This window comes from Gobius niger (assembly GCF_951799975.1).
Source record: "Gobius niger genome assembly, chromosome: 17".
Lineage (NCBI taxonomy): Eukaryota > Metazoa > Chordata > Actinopteri > Gobiiformes > Gobiidae > Gobius > Gobius niger.
In genome coordinates, this window is record NC_136868.1 from 14,384,143 (window position 1) to 14,404,635 (window position 20,493).

Below are 20,493 nucleotides of genomic sequence, written 5' to 3' on the forward strand. Positions count from 1 at the left end.
CTTTGCTTTTTTTGTCACATTTTTGTCGTGTTTTCATGTTTGTTTTGTAGCCACATTTGTTATTTTTTTATGTGTTATGTCACTGTGATCAAGCCACAAAAATATGACGTGATGAAAACACAAGCAAAAAGCAGAAAACTGTGACAATCATAACGAGGAAGAGGCTTAGATTAACTTTAGGTCTTAGCTTTCAAATGAGGCGTTGCCCTTTAATGCTCAACTGGAGAAAATGCACAAGACGGGGGTTAAGAGGTTAAAAAGAATAAAGCGTCCAACTGTACAGTGTTGTCTGTAAGAAAGTTGACTAGACAGCAAAGCTCTTTGCGTACAGGGGCTTTTAGATCAGTTTTTAGTGCTGGCCCTGACTAAGGTTTTCAAAAAACTTTCCTTGTGGTTTATCGCTGTGATCGAAGGAAATTCTATGACCGCATTTAGATCATTTGTACTATAGCGGATGGACTATGGATGGGCGATTTGGCCAGGTACCAGAGGAAAATGCCCATAAAAGCATTCACGAAGCCTTTTACATCTGCCTGTAAGACGGATAGCTCTGTTGATGATCTAATGTGGTCTTTTGATTGAATTATTCAGAAGCCAAACTATATCAAAGTCAGTGTAGTTCGAGTATATACTTGTGTTTTCCAATAATCTCAGTATTTAGCTGTGCACTTGAAAGTATTTTACATGTTTATTCTGCGTAAAAACTATTGAATGACTTGAGACCAGTTGATGTAGTTTCAGAGTTTATTGCAGAAGTGAAACAATGAAACGGCTCGCTGAACTAAACAGAACAGTTAGTACCAGTCTTAAAACATCAAAGCGTTTGTTTTTGGCAGCTCGTTGTCTATCGGGAGAGAGTCGAGAGTTACAAACCGTTGGTAACTGTCGAAACCACAAAGTCTCCCTAAATAACTGTCCCCACACTGTCCCCACACTGTCCCCACAGCACCCACTGCGTGGGTGCTGTCTGTGCTCTCTGTGAGTGGTGTTGAGAGTTTTGACACTAAAACCTGCGGTTTGGATACATTTTGGACATTTCTACATGGTGCTCAAATATACAGTTCAGTTTGGTTATTAGAAGCTGTGGATGGACTTTCTTGCAAGAGATTCTGGTTGGATTGAGATTAAGGCCTTGGGCCTGCTTGGTCCTGCACTCAACAGGCTGGTCTGCCATGCTGGCTGTTTCCAGTTTATAATTTTGAACAACAAGAGGTGGTGTTCTGTTCTGAAACCTCCATCCCTGCGGTGCTACTGCTACATCCCCTGCCCGTGCTGTTGTGAAGCATTCTTTGATTGTGTGGCTATCTGCAACTCCTCTCATTGCTGTGTGGTGACTGGATCTAAGTCACCATGCCAAGGGCCACTGCCAACAATGGTGAGGACTACATCTCCGCCTTGCAGGTACGAGAGCTGTTAGAACAAGAACGAGTTCATTTTAAAGAGCTACTGCAACAACAAGAGCAGAGTTACAGAAACTTCACAGAAATTATTATGAGCACTAACACCAAGAGAGTGGATGACCTGATGAAAGATCTTCAGGATTTAAAGACAAGCTTACAGTACACCCAAAAGGAGGTGGATGACCTAAAGGCTGCACAAAAGGAACTAAATAATGGATGCAATTCTAATACAGATGACATTCATAAATTAGCAGAGTCAATGCTAGCCTTAGATTCAAAAGCTGATAATCTGGAAACACAATGCAAACAAAACAACATTCTCATTGATGGTATCCCAGAGATACCTCAGGAGAAGTGGCAAGACTCAGAAGAAAAGGTGAAGCAGGTTTTTCAAGACAAGTTAAAACTAGACTACAACAAGATGATCGTGGACAAAGTGCACAGAATTGGGAAGTTCAAGAATACATCTACCAGGCCAAGACCAATTATGGTGAGGTTCCAAAGCCATAAGGACAAACAACAGGTCATGGACAAAGCAAAATGCTTAAAGGGAACAAAGATATTTTTAAATGAAGACTATCCGGAATCTGTGCGCCAAAAACGCAAAGAACTCATACCAGCAATGAAGGCAGCCAGAGAAAGAGGCGAAATAGCCTTCCTTCGCTATGATAAACTGATTACGTATCCATCTTCAGAAGCTAAAATGTAATCCAAGTGAAATCTAAACAATAAGTTGTGTTAAATTGCCCATGATGATGTTTTTGGGTAAAAGTGATGCATGTACAAATGCCCAAAAAAGGGTTAAAACTTGCACACTTAAACGTTTGCAGTGTGAGAAATAAACTTGCCGAATTATCTGAGATTTTAGAAAACAATAATTTTCATATCTTAGCATTGACAGAAACACATCTTGATTCATCTTTCTCTGATAATGCAGTCTTGGTTCAGGGCTATAATATCTTTCGGAAAGATCGAAATAAGCACGGAGGTGGGGTTGCCATATACATCCAGAATCATATACCAGTAAAATTGAGAAAAGATCTTATGCGTGACAGTGTGGAGGCTCTCTGGTTGCAAGTGCACCTTCCACATATTAAACCAGTGCTGGTAGGATGCTGCTATAGACCACCAAGTGCAAGTGCTACTTACTTCAGTGAATTGTGTCATATGGTTGACTATGTCTGTGATTTGGGAAATGAAATTTACCTATTGGGTGATTTTAATATAAACTGGATGTCAGCAGATTGTCACCTAAAGAAGCAACTTTTAAATGTCACTGATGCAGGAAACCTAGAACAAGTTGTAGACAAACCAACTAGAATACATTACAACAGCTGTGGTAAAAGAACATCTACCTGTATAGATCTTATTTTTACTAATGTAAAGGACATGTGCACAAAAGGATTGTCTGTCTCTGTTGGTTTCAGTGACCATCATATGGTGGCTATAAATAGGAAAACAAAAGTGCCAAAAGGTAAACCCACTGTTGTCTATAAAAGATCTTATAAAAACTTTTGTCAGAGAACATACTGCAATGATATTGAAAACATATGTTGGGCTGATGTGTATAAGGAAGATCACCCAGACCAGGCACTACAAGTTTTTGAAAATCTATTATATCCAATAATTAACAAACATGCTCCTATAATAAAATGTACAGTGAGAAAGAAAAGAGCATCTTGGATAGATGCAGAACTGCGCAGCCATATGAAAGACAGAGATACAGCTAAACAAACAGCAAATAGAACAGGTCTGAAAGAGGACTGGGAAACATACTGTAAACTACGAAATAGAGTGACCAGTATGAACAGGAAAAAGAAAAAGGAACATTTTCAACAGAATATAAGGGAAAATTTAAAGGATGGGAAGAAATTGTGGGCAACTATTAACAATATATTGGGGAAACAGTCTAGTCGAACACCTGCTTTTGTTGAAACAGAAAATAAATTTTTGACTAAACCTAGTGAAATAGCAAATTACTTTAATAATGTATTTATTGATAAGGTGGACAAACTCCGAATAAATATACCAATTTATAACTCTGTAAGAAAAACTCATGAGATCAGCCAAATTGTTACAGATAAAACCGATATAAATTTTGAATTCAAAAAAATTAACACGAAGCAAGTGACAATGCATTTAAACTCTATAGATATAACCAAGCCGGGAGGTATTGATGATTTGGATGGAAAACTCCTGAAAATAGTGGGCAATTACATAGCTGGACCTGCTTGCCATATTTTCAATACAAGTATAAATAAAAGCATTTTCCCGGTTTCATGGAAAACTGCTAAAGTGATCCCAATTCCGAAAAATACCACGCAAAGTTTGAATGGGTCAAACTGCAGACCAATTAGTCTGCTATCAATATTAAGTAAAATTCTTGAAAAGATTGTTACTGAACAAGTAAAACAATTCTTTACGGATAATAAGTTATTTACACAATTTCAACATGCATATCGTGTGGGCCACTCGACCGCAACTGCCCTGACACAGATGGTAGATGACTGCTTTCACTCCATTGACAACAACAATTTGGTTGGAGCTGTTTTATTAGATTTTAGTTCAGCTTTTGATTTATTAGATCATGAGTTGTTACTAGAAAAATTAAAGTATTATGGATTTTCATTACATGCTATTGGGTGGTTTTCCAGCTATCTTTCACATCGTAAACAATGCGTTTTTTACAACGGTAGTTTCTCTTTCTCAAAACGATTGCAATGTGGTGTACCTCAGGGCAGCTGTTTAGGGCCTTTACTTTTTTCGATCTTCACTAACGACCTGCCATTGGTGTTGGATCATGCTAAAGCTGTGATGTATGCAGATGATACCACGATATACCTGCCTGCTTCATCAGCTGATGTTCTGTCGAGCTCCTTAGACAGCGATCTAAAGTCTGTCGCAAGGTGGGCTCATGCAAACAAACTAGTGTTGAATACATCCAAAACAAAAAGCATTATACTGGGATCTAGTTGGAAACTAAAGGAAAAACCACAATTAGAACTTTCAGTCGATGGCACAGTGATCACTCAAGTAGAAGAAACAAAACTTCTGGGAGTTATTATGGACAGCAGACTGAAGTGGTCCAAGCATATTGATCGTACTGTTGCTGTCATGGGAAGAGAATTGGCAGTTATCAGAAGATGCTCAAATTATTTAAGCCAAAATGTTCTTTCACTAGTGATCAAGACCATTGTTCTGTCCCATTTACATTACTGCCCAGTGGTTTGGTCCAGTGCCTCCGAAAGAGATATTGAGAAGCTACAGTTAATGCAAAATAAGGCGGCACGTCTCGCGCTACGGTGCTCAAAATATACAAATATTCAAAGGTTGCACCAAACATTAGGCTGGACATTGGTGAAGAATAGACTGCACTTTGCTCTTCTTTGCTTCTTTAAAAAGATTCTTGTGTTAAAACTCCCTAAGGTTTTGTATGATGTACTTGTATTCAGCTGCTCTATACATAGGTTCAACACAAGACACGCAGTAAATGGTCATTTTACTCTTCCATCATGTAAAACCCAGACTGGACAGAAGGCTGTTATGTTCAGAGGAATGAAATCCTGGAACTCTCTGCCTAAAGACATTTCTAACATTGCAGACATAAACATTTTTAAAAAGACTCTATTGTCACACTGCAACAATTGTAATATGTTGTAATTGTGTATTTATATTTTTATGCTGTTGTGATCTGTGGTCATTGTATGAAAATGTGATTTTATAATCTGGACCCCAGGAAGACTAGCCATTGTCAAGGGCAATGGCTAATGGGGATCTTAATAAACAAACAAACATGTCGGGGCCAAACCGAACAGACATGAAGTCATTTTAACCCATCTAGCCTATTGTTAAATGCTCCTTTTTTGAGAATACATGAGCGCAGCATCTTTCCTTACTCAGCTTCAATTATATACTTCTGTTGTGCTTATTCAGGGAGATTCAACTTTGAGATTAAATCATAATAATGCCTTGTTTCTGCCGCACCCTCGGCACCCCCGCCTGTGCACTGTCGATAAGGGCTCCAATGATCAGAAAGTTCAGACTGTTAAACTGAAAGTGTAGAGTGAATGTTGACGGCTGTGTCTAAAACGGCCAGTCTCTAGTATTTAACTATTTTTTCTTACATTATGCATGAAACTAGCAGTGTTGTTGGTTTCCGCCTTGTAACGTGTACAGTATGTTTTACTCCTAAACCTGTTTTATGAAATATTGTATATATATATATATATACTATATACTACTATATATATATAATATATACTATTATGAATGTAGTCTCCCATCCTGGAGTTTTCCATTGCAGGAGAGGTTTTCTAAGTCGTAAACTGGACCGGGTCTTTTCACACTCTGAGGAAGGCGAAACACATTCAGCTCACACAGCTCAGTCCAGTTGAAGACTTTTAAAACATCAATAATTATAGAAGCAGGGAAAGCTTGAGGATATGCTCTGTCTTGAATGATATTTTGAATATATTTAGGGCTGTAGAGTTTAGTCTCTGACTAAAGGCACATGATTCCAAAACACAGTATTTAGTTTCTTATGATTCACATGATTAGGGCCGGGTACCGTTAAACGATGCCAGTCTGGTAACGGGAAAAAGGTTTAGGTGCTGCTGTTATCTTATATCTTTAGAACCAAGTTTTGATGCTGTTGGTCCAGGGACAGCATTAAAGGAAGCGACTTTAGCTCAAATAATTTTTCCCCCCAATGTTTTCACAAATTCCCTCCCCCTATTATTTTTTTAAACACATTCTTCCCCTCATTCTCATAATTTTTCCAGTTCACATTTTTTTCCGAAATCTTGCCCATTTTTTTTTTACACAATTTCTCCCAATTTCCTTTTTTTTCTTGCCCCATTTTTCTAGATTTTGTTTTGCCCATTTTTTTTTCTTATTTTCTTGCCACATATTCCCCAATTTTCCGCCAATTTATTTCCAATTTTTTTCCTTATTTTTTCCCAATTTTAATTAATTAATTTATTTATTTATTTTTCCCCCATTTCCCCCTAAATTTATTCCCCATTTTCCACACATTTCCTGACATTGGAGATGAACCAGATGTTCAGATCTTCCAAACATTATTGTTCCATTTTCTGGTTCTCCATGACAAATATTTCAGTTTTGGTATCGGGAAACAAAGTGACGCTACCCAGCCCTACACATGATGCTTGCTGAATGTATTATTATTGACATTATTTGCTTTTAATCTTATTACTGTGCAAGTGCTGCCTTATATTGTATATTTATGCTAAGTATTCCTTCTTCCTAAAAGTTCATGGTATGAATCTGAATGCTTTATTGTTAGATAACAGCTGCTGAAGACGATTTTTAAAAGGTCTAACTTGTTATATTCTGTTGTGATCTCTTGTGTTTTATTACAAACAAAATGTATTCAAGCCTTAGATGCAGAGGGTGGGCAATATAACAATATGTGTTCGAAGCGTGATGTATGATGTTCATGATCAGCCAATTTGTCATATTGTGATTCAGTGCTTTTCATTGCTTAAAGGCAGAAGACACATACCGCCTACTTTCCCTCATAAACTCTTCCTACCGTCAGCCTCCGTCTCTGAGTGAGTGACCAGCAGATGTAATGAATCACAGTGGAGTGTGGAGAAATAGCTGCTAATAATAATACAAATGTCAATGTATAATAAATAAAAATGAAATTGTGATATGAATTCTTTGCCGTGTCACTAGGGCTGCTCGATTATTGAAAAAATAGTAATCCCGATTATTTTTGTCATAATTGAAATCCCGATTATTCAAACGATTATTTGTTGCCTTTAAAACAATTATTTATTTTATTTATATATTTATTAATAAAAAAAACTATGCTGAATATGTTCTGTTTTGTGAACAGTCACAAAAGTACAAATGATTTCAAGTATGCCTCGATTAAGGAGAGGTCTCTGTTCCACACCTGCCCTCACACCTGCGCAAGTAAACTGAGCAGCGCGGCCTGATGACATCATCACACAGCGCTGTTTGTTTTTATGTCAGGCAAAAGCATGAGCCATGGCACGTGAAATGCGAAGGGAAAATAATCCCAGCGCCATGAAATAATGCAAGTCTGCTTTGCCAAAAAAATAATAATAATATATATATATATATATATATATATATATATATTTTTTTTTTTTTTTCCAGTTATGCTAATTTTGTAATTGTTTAATGTAATAATCGAAATCGTAATCGAATTTCGATTAATTGCACAGCCCTACGTGTCACCCACCGTTTCCCAGATGTCCAGATGTGTATCCTACAGTTCATAGCCAGCCAGTGCCATATTGTCATTCATACTATTTCCTGGCCTCCTCCTACACAAGTGTGCGCTCTCACTATACCCCTGTGCTGCTGGAGGCTCCTTATGCCGCCGTGTACATGACATGAATCACACTGTGCAAAGCTTCGTATCAAGCTGTTAAATATTTCAGCGTCAGACATCTCCCATTGAGAGCAACACTTCAGCTCAGAGCCGCAGGGAGGAGCCCACTGGGTTAGACGCTTGACTAGACCGAGTTATCAATAAAAGATAAGAATATGGTGTACTCTACTATACTTCAGTAATTTATGTATTTGATAGAAAAAAACAACTGTGGAAATATGTTATGTGTTCACCATTCATTGTGTGGTTAGAAAAAGACGGGTGTTTGCACTTTTATGCATCGGCCAAATAAAACATTTACCACAAGTGAAATACTGTGTTGTCATGCTGGTGTTACAAAGGATTGTGTTGACTGAAATGTTAGTGACTGTAACCAAAGATGGATGATGAAATAGTTTTAAGGATCTTTAATTAAAACACAAAAACAAAAGGCAAAACAACAAACACTGAAGTGTTAACAAGTCTGGAAACAAAGTGCTTAAAGGCCCAATACCTGAACTTTTTGTCCTTCAGTTAATTGTAAAAATATATGAAAAAAGTTTGTTTTGTGCTTTTAATTTTAAGGCCTTGTTATCGATCGACCCCGCTAGTTCTAATGCTCCCTGAAAGTTGTGAATCCTGATGATAAACTCATCGATGTGAATAGAGAGATTTGAAATGTATAAGGAAAGTTAGGAATGATTCTGGACAGTTTAAATGTACACTTTAACCCTTTAATGTTACTCCCTACAGCCTTTTTTGTATTTTCTAAGCATTGGAGGACAAACATCAATGTTAGTAGTTTATGTTTATTTTATATTTTTTTGATAGACCTCTGAGTTACCTGCCTTAAATCAGTCCAAACCTGATCTAAACCAGCACAAACCAATCCGGCCAGACCTGATCTAAACCTGGTCGAAGCCAATCGAAACCTCCTCTAAACCAGTGAAAAACAGCTCTAAACCTGTCAAAACCAGCATAAACCAGTCCAAACTTGTTCTAAACTGGTCTAAACAGGTCTAAACAGGTCTAAAACTGCTCTTACCAGGTCCAAACTAGGTCGGAACCGGTCCAAACCTGCTCTGAACCAGCATAAACCAGTCCAACCCCAACCTATACTAGTCCAAACTGGATATTTTTGAGCATTACAAACTTGAACCGAATGGTAGCGATAGGCAGAATTAGAAACAACACATGATTCAATAAAGTGTGCTCTACCAAACGGTTGAGCAAACTATTAAAGGGTTAAACTAGACTAAACTTTCATTGTTTGTAGACAACAAAATCAGGTATACGGCCTTTAAGTTCAATGAGACATTAGTCGTGGCAGCTCCCTCTTTTAATAAATCTATACAGAACTGATCAAACACATCAGTGTGACCTCGAGCTGCCACTTCAGCATTTCCTCTGCATTTACATCAGCAAGTCAATCGAGTGGAAACCAGCCGTGTATTTAACTCTGCCCAGGTCAGTTCTTACAATAGGTAGCGTTCACGTGACATCACAACATGCTAAAGAGCCTATAGTTTAACATTGAGGTGGAGGGCAACTGAAAATTCCATTGTGGTAACTGTGGTGACTGACTAATTGCAGATTTTTCTCTTGTTTTTTTGATAAATATCTCATTCATCACTGGAAGAATCCACATGAAACAAAAAACTGTTTCAAAGTTCACTGTCTCCTCTGTCCACACATATAAACCAATGTCCAATTATTTCCTCATAAAGGCGTCCAAAAGTGGAGACGATATTCAAAAACCTGCGTGATGTTGGCCAATGGGAAGGACTTCTGAATCCAATCACTGTCAAATACTGAAGAGGAAAATCAATTGTTAATTTTCGTTTTTGAAGATTTTTTACATAAACTGTATTTCTCCCATAGAGTTATAAAGTTATAGAGTATTGGCCCCTGCCCTCCACCTGGCATTATGACATCATCACATTATAAATCGTGAACGCCACCTATTGTTAATGTTCTCGCTTCTCTATTGTCTCTGAGTGAGCAATCTGTGGTTTCAGTGACAACAGACAGCTAAATCTGTCTTATTGACTTGGCAGTGGACATATTGTTACTGAGTGAAGAGTTTCAACATCAAGCAAATGCTCAAAACAACATAACGCTTCATAACAATGTCTTCGTGTCCAGCACAAAGGATAAACCAGTGTATTCTTTGTGCTGGTTCTAAGCTCGGATAAATGGGGAGGACTGCGTCAGAAACATCATCCAGTGGGAAAAAAAAAACGGGGAAAAGAATCAAACACAAATCAGCAGGTAGAGTTTGCAAAGTAGAAAGGAAACACTTTTTTGTATCCGGGTCTGAGTCTGCAGCTTTTGACAATGTTGCTGTTGGGATAGTTCCCCGTGGAAAACACATTTGAACACTACGTAAGGCACTGTCTCCAAAAACGAGGCAAAAAAACCCAAAACAAAGCAACGATCCACAGCAGGAATACATAATAACATTTTTGAGCAGGTGAACACACGCAAACGACACTTTTTGCACTTATTTAGGCACACAAGTCTTAATTTATCACATTCACAAAAATAGTTCTTGCTTGTTCAGCCCCTGAAAAGATAAAGTGCTTTAACACTTGTCGTCAGGCCGTTGTGAGTTTAACTTCTCTGGCCATAAAATTTGAAACATTTGAAAAGGGGACGGCGGAAGCAGACAGTGTCCCGGGTTATTCAGAAACTAGACGCGATCAATATTCACCCAGGAACCATCCAAGTGTTTCGAAATGTCCACCTTTCACGAATCATCAACTCGAAGGAACTCAAAATGGGTTGAAGCAAAAATAATTCAGGCGTTTGCTCCGCTTCAGCTCCTCCCGCCATCAATTAAATAAAGGCTTGGGTCGACTGTAACACTTTCCCCCGTGGGGCAGATGAAGGAGTGAAAAGTATTTGGCCAAAAGTTTAAACGGGGTTTCCTTCAGTAGCTGTACATGGACAAGGGAGCGTCCTCCATCATGTCGTCCTGAAAGAGAAGACATAGCTGTGTTTCAGATGATGCCACAACATTACAAATGAAAGTAAAGGCTGGTAATAAATTCGATCCACTATAAATCTCTTAATCCCCACCTGAACCAAGCACATTTTCTCCAGTTTGGCTTTATCCAAATCTAAAAGCTTCTTCATAAAAGCCACAAAAGAGCAACAATAGTAACAGAAAAAGTTCCCAAAAAGTGACAAAAAATGTAACAAAAGAGCAATGAAAAGAAATATGAAAAAAGTGACTACAACGCAGCAACAACGCGAGAAAAAAGATCAGTTTAAACGAGTCTGAAAGGTCTTAGCTTTCAAATGAGGCATCACACTGGCTTATACTGTGTAAACTTTTAGATTTGGGTGAAGCTGAACCTTAGAAAATGCACTTGGTTAAGGCAGTGGTTCCCAAAGGGGGTCGCTAGGCCTTGGTCTGATTTCAAAATGAAACAAAAAGAAAAATGCTACAGTTTTAAGTACGTTTTTTAGTGTAAACCAGCCTAAAATTAATGAAATCCATTCAATTATTCAAAATCAACTGTTTAGATAAATATTAACTTGGTTATAACATGTTTTTCTTCCCTAAAGTAGCATAAGAGTCAATAACTTTATACACTGGGGGTCCCGAGTTGTTTATGTGTGAATTTTGGGGTCCCAGCCAAAAAAGTTTGGGAACCCCTGGGTTAAGACGGGGTTTAAGAGGTTAATGATCTGAGCGTGTATCAATATCATAATCTCTCGAATTCACAATCATCCCAATTTGACATATTGCCATGGTATGGTCACAAAAGATGATTGATTTTATTATGTCTGCAAATAAGATAAACCATCAAGCTTTATTTAAATGCACTGTCTGATCCCTCAGTCAGTTTTACAGAGCTTCAAGTGCGACTGTTTTGTTTGATAGTGATGAGACAATACTAAGTGAATGTGATCTGCTCTATCTACACTCACGTTCTTGTTTTAAGTCAAATTGTTGTTGTCTTTATCATAGTTTAAATGTAATCTTCTTGCGCATGCCCTTATAGTCTTAAAGTTTTTATAGTTTATTACTTATATGTGTTATATGTTTTATGTTTCATGTTGCATTCCTAGTTGTGAATCTGTTCGTAACCATGGCATTAAAAACAATTCTGATTCTGAAAAATAAAAGAAATTAAGGATTTTTTTATGTATATATACATTTTTTTTTAATTTTCTCTAAACATAATTGATGTGGTAAGATATTAAGTTCCATATTAAACAAAGATAGATCTGGGGCTTGCTCGTGGCCCATACAGAGCTCCTCAGTCCCACCTCCCGGTCACGTGTCGGGGTCTGACACAAAAAATCCCATGTATTTTTAACATTGACTTTTCGAAAAAGTCAGTTATAAGTAATTTTGTTGTATTTTGTCAAGTATTGTTTGTTTCTTTCTTGTAAAATACCCGCGCAAGTATCGGTCTATACACTGCCTGACCAAAAAAAAAAAAAGTTGCCGCCTGGACTTCACTGTTCATCTGTTCTGATCTCCCAAAGAATGAATGGGGTTCAGGGAGCCAGAGACATCATTTTCGATCTTGAATTGGCCGCCATGGATTCCGACCTCATTGACAATCTCTGGGATGTGCTGGAGAAGGCATTTGCGCAGAGGTCACACACTCCCATCATCAATACAAGATCTTGGTGAAACATTAATGCAACACTGGAATTTTTGATGTTGCAGACGCTTATTGAAACAGCGCCAGCGTAGTCAGAGCTAAAAACGTCCAATGAAATGTTAGAGCGTGTGACCTTTTTATTCGTGGCTTTTATTTGGTCAGGCAGTGTAAACAGTATAGTTATAAGTGGTTCAGTCACATCCTGTGCACATCTCCAATAAGGAAGTAAAATTATATAATCAAAGAAAATGTCACTTTTTAAAGTTTTTAGCAGATTCTTAAATATAATTGCATTATGTGTTCTGCTGAGTGAAGAAAGCATTTTACCTTGGCTGATTAGGACACATTACTTATGAATGTGGTGTCTGGCTTTTCAGACCATATTCATCAAAATGCATGACCCTTATATAACACGATGTTGGCACTTCAAATCTGAAACTGCTCTGTAACACTTTGTACTTGATGCTCACCATAGGCAGGTCCTGTAGCCTCCTGAACTCGGGTCGACCGTCTCTCCTCCGCAGTTTGAGGAAGAGGAGCAGGGTGATGATGACGGCAGCGATGATGAAGGCTGAGACCAGGCCAGCCAAGAGGGGGTCCAGGGTCGCGCCCTCTTGGACTGCTGTGGCTGGAATAAACAAAGCAACGAGAGGAAATACTTGTAGTTATTTGTCTCTATGGCAACTGAGTCAAAATAGCAACTGAAAGGCAATTATTTAGCTGATACTTTGTCCTCTGTGCAGAACAAAACATCCAGGGTCTTTTGTACATAAATCAGGAGCGTGTAGCCAGGCAGTGGTGCTATTTTGCAATGGGAAAGATAAAGTGCACACTCAGTTCTGGGGTAAATGCACTACTTAAAACTAAACATTATTTGTGTTATTTTGCCAAACCTTTGCACAAAGCAGTATAAGAAATAAGCAGGTAATCGAGTTGAAACTGATGACTTAATATGGTGCAAACAGAAAAGGCTAAATATAGACGCCTGAGAGCATAGTTAGAGGGTGTACAGCAGGACAAGAGTCGAGGCCATAACTCTGGATATAAGACAAACACAGGAGCAGGACTGTGTGCTTCAGTCTACTTCAAAACAAATAAAGATACTCCTAACCATATCTTTTGTTCGATCCTCAACAGGCAAGGCTGTCTTTGTGTTTCAAACAACATAACTCCTTTTAATATGTTATTGTTATGTACAGGTCTTACCAACTTTCTACACAATTTTGGGAAATACATATTCCAATTGTAGTTATATTAGACAGCAGTCAGAAGGTTTTAGACATCATTGTAACGCAGCCTTTTAAAACAGCAATTTCAATTCCATTGTAGTTAATCCGGTGCCCTAGTTGCTATGGAGGTTGGGCTGATTTTATATTTTGTGGTTTGAACGAAAAACAACCACAAACCAATGAATAGTGGCTGTTCTGCTGCTTGTCTAATGGAAAGAGGCCTCGAGCCAAGTATGGAGTAATGAAACCACACGGACGACAGGCAGAAAATTTCTGCTGCTTCTGTTTCTGCTTGGGTCCAGAAATGAAGTACTTCATAACTGTCTGTGGTTCACAAACTAACCGTGCCGTTGTCGCTGCTCTGTTTTATGTTGGTCCTGGTTTAGGTTTGCTTTGGACCTGGTTTAACTTGTTTAGATGTGGTTTGAGATTTAGTCCTGATTCGGTCTCTATTTTCATCTCGTTTCGCTAGAGGGTCAAGGGGTTTGGTCTCAATACCAAACAAATGAACAGCCTTGTGAGTTCATCCTGGGTTTGCCGCGTGTCCCATCCTGCTCTCACCTACACAGGCGGCCCGCGGGCAAAATCCGGCCTGCGAGATGATTTAATCTGGCCCCTAGCTTGTAGAGCATAAGTATGTCAAAAAATAAGCAAGTCTCTAGCTATAATCAGTATACTAATTCCAGCCACTAGGAAGGAAGGAAGGAAAGAATAGGATATAAACAACACATTATAGTCACGTGGTAAATGGTCAGTCTGCCCCATTGAATGTACTGTCAATGGTCTGCCCCAGGGCAACTGTGACTACAATAGCCGCTACCACCACAGAGTGTGGAGTGAATGAATAATGACTACAGTATGATGACTACAGCGTACTTTGAGAAACTTGTGACACAGGCTTGTAAAGTGCAATACAAGTGTAAGCTGTTGTCATTATTTATTACAGTCCTGTTACAGTCCCCTTAAAATCACAGCTCATTATTATTAATTTATTGGAAAAATTCTCAATAATATTGGATTTCGGCCCGCAACCCAGATGAGTTCGACACCCCTGACTTTCAAGTTTCCTGTTGGATAAAACTTTTTGGCCAGAGGTTTCCAAACCTTTTGAAACTACACATTGATTTTGGGTTGAAACCTTTACTCGATAGCCTATATGGTTAATAAGGTTTTACAAATTCAATTATTTGAGATTTCATTGATCTCAGTGACTAATCAGAATCCCCGGGTGCCATAACTTTGACCAATGAGACGAGCTTTCCCATGAACCGGCCTGTATGGTCCATTCAGAAGGAAAGGGGAGGGGAGCTTGATCATAACTTCTGATATTTCAGCCTCTCTCTTCTTATTTTGCAAACTAGGAGTGGCTTTCCAGTCAGGAAGGGAAAGGGGGAAACATGATTGTGTGCTTTTAAAATGTCTCTCTCTTTCCTCATTTTACAATCTTACAGACTGTCACTTTAATACTAGCTCTGGCCCACACTAAAATGTTAGTTATTTGCTTATAATTGTGTAGATTGCTTTAAAAAAAAAAGTACCATCTCTGGAAACGTGTGCCAACTCAGTAATAAAACTTGGGCTGATGGCTGCACTAAGCACTTTGGGAACATAACTGAAGTGGATCTCATTGCGAATTAATGATTGAAAGAGCGCTGTATTTATCGACTTTTGTGAATCCGACTAAGCCGTGCATTGTGGTCACATCCCTGTATTGTAACACCAGTGAGGGGAATTTCTGTCCCGTCTTTGATCCAGGGGACTGATAGCGACAGCCGGAGTAGGACGCATGACCTCAGTAGAAACAAACGCATTTTGTCTATGAAGATTCAACAAACAAGAAAAACACAAGTGAATTTCTCTCGCCCCAAGTCCCATGACTGCTCGCTGTCTCTGGGCCAAACAGAGCCATAATTGTGGCGCGCTTGGTGGCGACGGAGCCTGTAGAAGCCGTGGACAGTGGAGGCAAAACAAAATAAACAACATTGTCTTTGTTCTCAAGGCAATTGACTTCTTCAGTCTCCATCCGAGCAGTGAAATGCAGGCAATAGAAGATTTTTTGATGTACTTACTGTCTTCCCCCACATTTAGTTGCGATGGGGTGATGGTTTTGTGGCTGACTGCATCACCCGGTACTTCTGAATGCGTTGTAGTAGTAGGTTTATCCTCTCCTGCAGGTGCTTGAGTACTTCCTTGTACCGAAGACGTGGTGGTAGTGGTGGTAGAAGCTGCAATAGTAGTCGTAGTAGAAGCAGCGGGAACAGCAGGAGTAGCAGCTGCAACAGGGGCACTTGTAGATGGAGTGGGTTTTGTTATTAGGGTAACATTTTCAGCATCTGACTGCGTTGCATTGGCGTTTTCCAGATGTGGAGGAGAGGTTGGAGGAGGCACTGGCGTTGTGTCGGTTTTGTTGGTTGGGCCTGGGGCTGTGGTGGCGGTGGTTGTTGGTTGGCTCTGGGTGGTGGAGGTTTGGTTTTCCGGGGCGCCGGGTGTTGGGGCGTGTTTCGTCGTGGTGTTCCCGTTTGTGTCAGGGGTCTCTGTGGGGGGGCTTGGGGTCGTCCCTGTGGAGGAAGAGTACAAAGGTTACAAACAATAAAATTACTCTTAAAGGTTACAGACACAAATCGTTCTCAAACTTTTCCTACAAGCACCACTACAACCTATAAGAGGGTAAAAATCTGTCTAACTTACGGATGCGAGAAAAAAAAACACTGGCTACGTTTACATGGTCAGAAAAATCCGATAACTGGAGAAATCAGATAACCCAATAATCAGACCATATGCGTCTACATTCTCTTCCGAAATTGGAGAATCCAAAACTCCCGGTTCTATTTTTAGAGGAAATGAATGGTCTCACCCCTCTTTTCAATTATTCTCCACCTATAAAACATGTGCAGGTGCGGAGAAAGGAGAGACAATTCAGTAAATAATCAGAGAGGGGACACGAACTCACAACACTAAGGAGGTAGTAATTGTGGTGGGCCATATCGTATTGCACATCATCACTGCAAGATCATTTTTTGATATCGCTGTAGTTTTTCATATCGCGGTGGACACAATATAATTTATGTTACACTTAGCTTAGGCCTGTCACAATAACACATTTGAAGTTCAATATATTGAGGAAGGAAAGTATTGCTTTAAACGACATTATTGACTCTAATAAACTCTACCAACTCTTAGGCACATAAATGACAGTAAAAAATTGTTCTAAAATCAGCAATAAACATGAAATATAATGAAACTTAATTTGCTTCCGTTAGAAAGTTTTACAAAGAAAAAAATAGGGGGGGAATGCTAATAAATGTACAGATAAATATCAAGCCCAAAAATATATATCGTCTATCTGTTATTTATTGAACGATAAGGCAATATAGTAATTATGGTGACAGCCCTACGCTCAGCTCCATCAGAGCAGCATAAACACTGACTGTGTAGGACACATGGGGCAGGTGCTTAAAAAGTAAAATGAAATGAAGGGTGTAAACTGCTTGAGTGGATCATATTTGTGAGGAAATTAGTTTGGCGTTAAAAATGAACTAAATATCTTTGCATTAATCTTCCAAATAGGCGTGAGGTTGGAATTTTGAAGAAATTTGTCCCTTGTCAATTATTGATCGTCAGATATATAATTATTGTGATATGTCTTTTTTATTGTGATATAGATTTTTGCAGCACATTTACTCTACAAACTCATTTGAGATTTATTTCATTGATAACTTTTGTTTTTATTTATTTTTCATTAATAAAAAGTATTTTCATAATATCTTTTACTCTTTGTGACATTAGTTTGACCTTTTTGCTGTATTTTCCTGGTTAGTTTAGGCACACGTGTGAAAGATCAGGAAGAAATCCGATTACATGACTATCAGATAACGTATATCAGATTATGCTGTTTACATGTCTCTTCAATAATCTGGAAAAATCAGATCCAGAAATCAGATTATGATCAGATTTTTGGTCTCCATGTAAACATAGCCACTGTGACTCTACAAAACAGAAGACAAAAGTATTTAGCTCAATCAATACTAACTCTGGGTTTGCCTCATCAGACTTGTAAATGGAACAGAGTTTCATCTCGCAAACAGACTGAGGACGTGTCTCCGTGTGTGCGTGTTTGTGAGCGTGTGAAACCGCAGAGGGAGAATTTTCACATCTACCTTTCACATCCACTTACGAAAACTCATACCGCGTTAAGTTATTCTGTCCTCTTTTCAACACGAGTCACGCGGTTAGTGCCAAGTTTTAATTACATGGTGTTGTTAAAAGAAGATGCTTTTTTGAACAGAGCAGGGAAGTAAAAGTGCTCGAAAATCATCCGAATGAAACGAAAACGGCTCAAAATACAGCATCTCGTCTGTCAGCAGAAACTGGGAGCATTATTCACTCACAAGAGCATGAGAACAAGAGACTCGTCTAGCAAGTTTGTGGACCTAAATCCTCACAATAGAAGGTTGAATATTTCTGTGAATTTTCTGTTTAGGGATTTTTTAACTGCAGTGGGAGAAAGTAACAGCACTTCTTAACCTCTTAACCCCCACCTGAACCGAGCACATTTTCTATTTACTCCAGTTTGGCTTTACCCAAATCTAAGAGCTTATTTAAACAAAAGTGTCTAAATAGCAACAGGAATGTGACGTGGACAAGGATGAAAAAGCAACAAAAATGTGATAAAAACACAAAAGAGACACCAAAAAAGTGACAAAAATGCCACAAAAAGTAACAAAAAAGTGGCAAAAATGTGACTGAAATGTCCTGAAAAATGACAAAAATTTGACAGAAAAGCCACAAATGAGCAAACAAAAAAGTGACAGAAGTGCAACAAAAACGTGACAAAACAGCAGGGGAAAAAAAGCAAAAAATGTTGACAAAAAAAGTTGAAATACCCGCTGAAAAAAATGAAAAAAAGAGACAACAACGCAAGGACAAAGATCAGTTTAGATCAGTATTGTTGGTCTTAGCTTTCAAATGAGTGTTACACTGGCTCCAGTTGGGAAACTTTAAGATTTGGGTAACTGGAGAAAATGCACTTGGTTAAGAGATTTAATTTGAAGTAATATTTGTCTCCTGAATCTGCACTTAATATATAACACATACACAGTAATAGTGATATTTTAGATCTAAAAACAATAACCTTTTGTGAAAATGTTACAGTATATGAGAAAATAAGTTAATGACCAGTTATAGTTAACGACCTAAAACTGTACTTCTATAATCCAGTCTGGTTCCACATCATACACCGTCTTTGAGCTTTTCTATTTATAGCTTTTGGACTGTGGCTGCGCTGTTAGTGGTTTTGACTCTCAACTATGTGTAACCCGGTCATACTGTGTGTCGGTGTCTCTTTGGCCCCCTTCTAAACTCCAAGATAAAACCGTTAAAAATAGCTGCATTATCAACCACAAGCAACTTTGCCTCCAGCCAAATTATTTCTAGTCCGAAAACAAAACATGGAGGTGAAAACCTACCATTGGTCGCTGCCGGTTCTGTCAAAGTGACCGCCTCTTCCTCTGTTGTGCCGTTCAAACCGCTGCCGCTAGGACTGGTCTGTGTGTTATTGTTGGATTCACTGACTTGACCGCTTTCACCGGGACTTGATACAGATTCAGGACCCGCAGTCGTCGTCGTCGTCGTCCCAAGAGCCAAGGTCGGGCCGGGACCAGCTGTACTGTCTGGTGCCTCTGGACTGAGCGAAGAGGTTTCATTATCTGAGGGAGAGAGAGCAGCAGTTATATATACTGTAGTTATTAACGGACTATGTTTAGAGCCTTTGAGAAATGAATGAGGGAAAAAACGAATAGTGGTGGGCGATAGAGCCACACACACACAAAAGATAATGATGAAATGTCTTAACCTCTTAACCCCCCCCCCCATAACCAAGTGTATTTCCTCCAGTTCAGCTAAAAGTTTACAGCCAGTATAGGCCAGAGACCTACAAAACTGATCTGAACCATTTTTTTTTTCGTCACACATTTTTGTCACTTTTCTGTTCCTCTTCTGTGGCTTTTCTGTCACTTTTGCATCACCTTTCCGTTACTCTTTTGTGGCCATGTTTTGGTTGCAATTTCAATACTTCTTTCAACATTTTCTGTCACGTTTTTGTCCCTTCTTTTGTTTTCAATCTCGTTCTTATCTATTTTTTGTCGCTATTTCGGTGCTTTACTCAAGAAGCTTTTAGATTTGGGTAAAGCCAAACTGTGGCAAATGTGCTCAGTTCAGGTGGAGGTTAAGAGGATGATATTACAAGCGAATTTAAAAACATGGCTTTTCACGAATGGTTTGCATTGCAGCCTCAACCTGCAAACTCTAAGTCAGTGGTTCTAAACTGCTGCGGTGTCGGGACCCACAATCACCCTGGGATGACAAGATGCAACCCAAATACAACACGGACTTGTAAAATATAAAGTAAAATATTGGCTTTCCCTCAAAATTGGTTGTTGAATTGCATTAAAGGAACAGGCCACAATTTTTCCATACTGAGATATGTTCTTACCTGAGCTTAGACGAGTTGATGCGTACCTGTCTGAGAGACCAGTTAGCCTCTCCTCCTCTCCTCTAAGGGGCCAAACAGGGCAACATCTTCAGAATTCTTTAGGAGTGAAGATATTACTGCGGATGTTGAAGTTCTCCTAAAGTGTTATTATGCCGTACAATATAGTACCTCTTTTTATCCGCTTAGAAAATCGACATGTTTAATTTTATGTAACTATACTTGGATCATGTAACTACTCACATAACCGTAATTAAATAGAGAAACGTGGAAGAGCTTGGTCGCTTCTAACTTCATCCCTTTTGGCCCCATAGAGGAGAGGAAGAGAGGCTAAATGCTAACGACATCTTCGGTCTTTTTGCGTGACTGAGCGCACACACAAAGA

General features: G+C 38.9%; 1 protein-coding gene across 1 annotated transcript; it reads right to left on the reverse strand.

The window, feature by feature from the left end:
- Window positions 1-9,847: 9,847 nt before the first annotated feature.
- Window positions 9,848-20,197, reverse strand: LOC306977377 (uncharacterized protein; the record flags this gene model as incomplete). Its single annotated transcript, XM_079575678.1, has 5 exons — window positions 9,848-10,744; window positions 12,863-13,020; window positions 15,691-16,179; window positions 19,087-19,326; window positions 20,188-20,197. The coding sequence occupies 5 exons, from the start codon at window positions 20,195-20,197 to the stop codon at window positions 10,700-10,702; spliced, it is 942 nt and encodes a 313-aa protein (XP_079431804.1). The 3' UTR covers window positions 9,848-10,699.
- Between the last annotated feature and the right edge of the window lie 296 nt (window positions 20,198-20,493).